Raw genomic sequence first — 6,000 nt, 5'->3', positions numbered from 1 at the left:
CTCTCTCTCTCCTCTCTCTCGCTCCTCCCTCTCTCACACCCCCTCTCTCTCTCCAAAGTTTTGTTCATGAATATTTGTATTTCAAGGTTACATTGAGAACATGTACATAAAACTAAGGGACCTCTTGGTCATACAGCACTGAAGCAAATACTTTGGTCCAACCTGTCCATGCTGACCATTCTCTCTCCAAAGTTTTGTTCATGAATATTTGTATTTCAAGGTTACATTGAGAACATGTACATAAAACTAAGGGACCTCTTGGTCATACAGCACTGAAGCAAATACTTTGGTCCAACCTGTCCATGCTGACCATAATCCCAAACTAAACTACTCCCATTTGTGTTGCAATAGTATTCCAATCTATGGGAGACCCAGATTCAAGTCCCACCTGCTCCAGAGGTGTGTCTCAATAGGTTGATTAGAAAAATGGGTCAGTTAGAAATAACGTTATCCTTCATTCTATTTGGGCATGTTTTGATAATTCTGAGTGACAATTTAAAATGTTTTTGAATTCTCAAAATAATAGAACAAGAGAGGATAAAATGAAAGAGTCAACATCAATTTTTGTTAGACTTGAGTAATTGTATATGTGTTCTACATTGTAGAACATCAATAACCAAATCACAACATGGTGTAAATTAAACTGAAAAATAGGAGTTACGTGTATTTGGAGAGGATTCCATAAATGATTTGGGATATTCAGCACGGTTTTGTGGGAGGAAAACTGTGTCTCATAATCTTGATTCAGTTCAATTAACATTGTTTACTTGGACTTTACTAAAGCCTATGATGCGGTACTTCAAGGTAGACTATTTAGTAAAGTTAGATCATATGGGATTCAGGGAGATCTTGCCAGCTGGATAAAAAATTAGCTTTACAGTAGGAGACAGAGGATAGTGGTAGAGGGTTGTTTTCAGACTCTAGGCTGTGACCAGTGGTGTTCCACAGGGATCAGTACTGGGTCCACTTTTGTATAAGTTTATATAAATGATTTGTATGAGAATATAGGAGACATGGTTAGTAAGGTTGTGGATTACACCAAAATTGGTAGTAAAGTGGACAGTACATCTAAGATTACAACAAGTGGGCGGCACGGTGGCACAGTGGTTAGCACTGCTGCCTCACAGCGCTAGAGACCCGGGTTCAATTCCCGACTCAGACGACTGACTGTGTGGAGTTTGCACGTTCTCCCCGTGTCTGCGTGGGTTTCCTCCGGGTGCTCCGGTTTCCTCCCACATCACAAAGATGTGCAGGGTCAGGTGAATTGGCCATATTAAATTGCCCGTAGTGTTAGGTAAGGGGTAAATGTATGGGTGGGTTTCGCTTCGGCGGGTCGGTGTGGACTTGTTGGGCCGAAGGGCCTGTTTCCACATTGTAATCTAATCTAATCTAATCTAATCTTGATCGATTGGGTCATGGGCTGAAAAGTGGCAGATGGAATTTAATTTGGATAAATGCGCAGGATTCATTTTGGCAAAACAAACAAGGGCAGGACTTAAACAATTAATGGTAGGGCCTGGGTAATGATGTAGAACAGAGAAACCTAGGGATTCACGTACATAATTCTTTGAAATTTGCATCACAGGTAGACTGGTTGGTTAAGCAAGCATTTAGCACACTTGCCATTGTTGCTCAAATCTTTGAGTACAGGAATTGGGACATTGTGTTGAGATTCTACGGGATGTTGGTGAGGCCCTTTCTGAAGGACTGTGTGCAGTTTTGGTTGCCCTGTTACATGAAGGAAGTTCTGAAACTGGAGAAGGTTCAGAAATGTTGCTGGGAATGGAGGGTTTAAGTTATAAAAATAGGCTGGGACTTCCTTCACTGGAGTGTAGGAGGTTGAGGAGTGACCTTATAAAGGTTTATAAAATCATAAGGTGAATAGTGAAAGTCTTTTCCCTAAGGTGGGTGAGTTCAAAACTAGGGAGTGGATTTTTAAGATGAGAAGAAAAAGATTTAAAAAGGTCACAAAGGACAACTTCTTTACACAGAGAGTGGTTAGCATGTGGAATTAAATGCCAGAGGGAGTGGTGATGCAGGTACAGTTATAAAGTTTAAAAGACATTTAGATAAGTACATGAATAGAAAAGGTTTGGAGGGATGTGGTCCAAGTTCAGGCAGGTAGGAATTTAGTTTGGGAATGTGGTCAGCATGGTCTAGTTGGACTGAAGGATCTGTTTCCATGTTGTATGACTCTGACTCGAGACCATTGTGAAATAATAGCACAAGACAACAGGATGTCAATTCTCACACTTTTTTAGTATGTGCACATTACATCTCAGTATTTTATGATCAAGCAGTTACACATTTCAAAACAAACATAGAAAGTGCTGGAGAAACTCAGGTCTAACAGCATTTGTGGACACAGAAACAAAGTTAATGTTTCAAGTCTGATTATGATTCTTCTGTTCTCACGTTTTTTCAGAACAATTTCAGATTTCCAACAACTGTAATGTTTTGTCTTTCCAAATAATTGTAAGATCCACTCATTTATATTTGTTTATTAATGTATGTATCTTAAAAACTGATGTACTACTTTGCGAAACAAAATTTCCTAGCTTAGAGTGCATTTGTACTGGTTGGTACTGAACCTGATATTAAATTTGAGCCAAATTACCTGATGTCAAAAGGATATTTTGTGAATCTCACTATTGACCTCTTTCAAAGATTGAGATAAATCAGCTCAATTTTCCTCTCCTCCATGCTATTCAATAAGGGGTAGGTTAGCTCAGTTAGTTGGACTTCTAGTTTGTAATATAATTTCACGGCAACAGCATGGGTTCAATTCCTGCATTGGCTGCAGTTGCCATGAGGGATTCTCCTTCTCAATCTCTTCGTCACCTGAGGAGTGGTGACCCTGAGGTTAAACAGTCACCAACCATCTCTCTCTAATGAGAGAGCAGCTCTATGATCTAAAGTATGGTGACTTTATCTTTACTAATCTTTATCTTTATTAATGTCTTAGTAAATGCATACAAGATCATCAGTGAAGGTAGGATCAAATTTTTTATAATAACCGTTTAATTGAGTAGTTAACTAATGCTTCATCTGGGTTGGTGGGTAAAGTCTCATCACTCAGACAAGATATCAAAGCACATCCGTGAAATTATACAAGTCCATACTTTTAATTAAGCATTTTCAAAAAGGGCTTCTAAAGAAACAATAAATATTTTGTGTGTTTAACAATGCAGCTTTTCTTCATAAACAGACTTTTTTTTTGTTTGTTTACAGATAGTTTTAATGCATCAGTCCACTTCATGTGCTGATATATATTTTTAACTTAAAAAACCTTTCTATTATTGCAAAATAAAATTGAAGAAATTTATTTCCAGCAGCAGAAAATTTAATCCCATAATTCTACCAATTGCAAACGTAATAGAATAATGTCAATTCTTGGATGAACATTTATCAGAAAAATGTTGCTTCCAGCAAATCCAAGATAATTTTATTTCAAAAGTTGTTGAATAATATTATTTTAAAAACTTATGATTTGTTTCCTGTTATATCATACATCTTGAACTAGACAATCCAAGTTTTGCCATAACTATCTAGTGCTATTATTTTAGTAACCTTTTGGGAAAAAAAAGTCTAACTAAATTTCTTCAAAACAAATGTAGATTTAAAATTAAAGAAATACATTTCTGTGTGCCAATTTTTCATGTAGCAGGAAACAGCAAGGAAGAGCCAACATAGATTTGTCTTCTCTGACAAGCCTGGATGAATTTTTTTGAAATAATTGATAACCTTACAGTAAGGGAATTGCCCATTTTTGTGAACGTCCAGAAAGCCATTGATAATTTTTTTTTAATAAATTGTTGCTTAAAATTGAAGTTCATCAATTAAAGGCAAATTGTTGACCTGGTTAGGCAGTTGGTCGAGCAGTGGAAGACAGCAAAAATAATGAGCAGGTGTTGTAATTGGCAGGATCGCCTACAAATTTCTCTTTGGGGCCTCAGTTATTCCCTGTATTCATTAACAATTTATATGATGAGATTGAAAGCCACATGTCAAGTTTCCTGATGACTCCAAAATAGGCAGTATTATATATGGTGTAGATGCAAGCATAAAATGTAAGACCTTGATAGATAAGTGAAAGGACAAATATAACAAAATGATTTCCATGTAGTCAGATGTGAGGTCACCTGATTTGAACCTAAAACAATACATCAGGATACTTTGTAAATGGTAAAAAGCTCAAAACGATGATGGTCCAAAGAAGTTTAGTGATCTAGATTCATAGCTTGTTAAAATGTCACTAATGGGTATAGAAAATAATTTTAAAAGGCAGTGAAGCTAGTTCCTTTATATCTAAAGCATCATAACAAATGTAGTGTACTCTGGACCAAGCAGCAGCTAAATAAGCTGAGAAATTGGCAGTGCTTGAACTTTAATCACAACTTCAGTTGGTAATTGCAGATGTTCTGTCGAATACCCCCAGGGTATCAAAGCAATTAACTGGTTAGCTATCTAAGGTTTTAATTTTAATAAATCTCACCAGTTATAATAACATTGTATTGTGATTATTACTAGAGTCAATAATCAGCATTCATTAATACTGATGTGTTGAATTGCCAGCCTAAGTTCTGCTGCTCATTTTGTTAAATAGCTGTCCATTCATGATTTGCTATTCAAGCTTCTGTTTTTTCCTCTCTCAGTCAAGTGCTTTTGGATATAGCTTTCCATTACCTATGAAAGTGCCATCTAGCAAAACTAGAGTCATTTGGGAATCAGGGGAAAAATTCTCTGTTCAGATTAATAGTGAGCACAAAGGAAGATGCTTGTGATTGTTGGAGGTCAGTCATCTCACCTCCAGAACATCTCCTCAGGAGTTCCTCAGGGTGGTGTCCCATGTCCATTCTTTGAGGTGTTTCATTAATGAAGTTCTCTCTATCAGAATGTCAGAGTGGGGATATACACTGGTTGCACAATGTTCAACACCACTTACAACTCCTCAAGTACTGGAGCAGTTTATGGCCAAATGCAACAAGGTCTGTCTTATATCTAGACTTGGTCTGAAAGTGGTGCCACACAAGTGCGAGGCGATGAATACGTCCAGCAAGAGGGAATCTTAGAATCAGCACTTGACGTTCAATGGCATTACCATTGCTGAATCCCCACTGTTAATATTTTGGGGGTTACCATTAACTAGAAACTGTACTGGGCTAGCCATATAAATATTGTGAAGCCTCTCAACTACAATGGAGCCAGGAGTGTGATGGAATATTCTCCCATTGTCTAGGTGACTGTAGCTCCAACCATATTCAAGCATCTTGGGACAAAATTTCCCATGTGATTTACCCACATCAACAAACATTTATTCCCCCCACCACCATGCATACTAGCAGCAGCAGTTTGTACCATCTAAATGATGCAGTGCAGAAAATTGCCAAGGTTTGCATGACAGCATCTTCCAAACCCACAACTACCATCTCGGAGGACAAGGGCATCAGATACCACCACCTGCAAGTTCCCCTCCAAGCAATTCGCTATCCTGGCTTGACATACCGATAGTATCACTAAGTAAAAATCCTGGAACTCCTTTCCTAGCAGTATTGTGGGTGTACCTCCACCAAATGGACTGCAGCGGAGGCAGCTCACCACCACGCCTGAAAAGCAATCAGGGATGAGCAGCAAATGCTGGCCGAGCAAGCGATGCCTATGTTCTATGAATAGATTAAAAAAGTAAGTTTGTATTGTATCTTTTATTAATATTTAAATGAAGTTTAAATAATGCCTGTATTCTAATTGTTAGACGGAAACTGAAACAATAGTTGATATGGATGCATTTCAAACAGCCATATAGACACAGAAGCCTGGACTTTCCAATTGGTTCTGTCCAATTTGTAGGATATGATTAGACTTACTATCCTGGATTATGACCACTTTACAAATCTGAGTTGTACAGTGAAATATATGTGCACAGAAGACATCTATTAAAACAGCTGACAGTTTTTTAAAAATATTTTCACAATTGGGATGTTGAATGCATTATGTATCTGT

The 6,000-nt window shown here is 37.6% G+C and overlaps 1 protein-coding gene across 1 annotated transcript in view; it reads left to right on the top strand.

Annotated features, from left to right (window-relative positions):
• Positions 1–6,000, top strand: part of LOC122556673 (nuclear factor NF-kappa-B p105 subunit-like) — a 151,293-nt gene that overhangs the window by 6,433 nt on the left and 138,860 nt on the right. Inside the window, exon 2 of the mRNA XM_043703690.1 lies at positions 2,966–2,992. Within this exon, the coding sequence (XP_043559625.1) occupies positions 2,969–2,992 (24 nt within the window). The 5' untranslated portion in view covers positions 2,966–2,968. The remainder of the gene's footprint in view (positions 1–2,965; positions 2,993–6,000) is intronic.

The sequence above is a fragment of the Chiloscyllium plagiosum genome, chromosome 14, assembly GCF_004010195.1.
Source record: "Chiloscyllium plagiosum isolate BGI_BamShark_2017 chromosome 14, ASM401019v2, whole genome shotgun sequence".
NCBI classification, from domain to species: domain Eukaryota; kingdom Metazoa; phylum Chordata; class Chondrichthyes; order Orectolobiformes; family Hemiscylliidae; genus Chiloscyllium; species Chiloscyllium plagiosum.
This window is presented reverse-complemented; position numbering and strand designations above follow the sequence as displayed.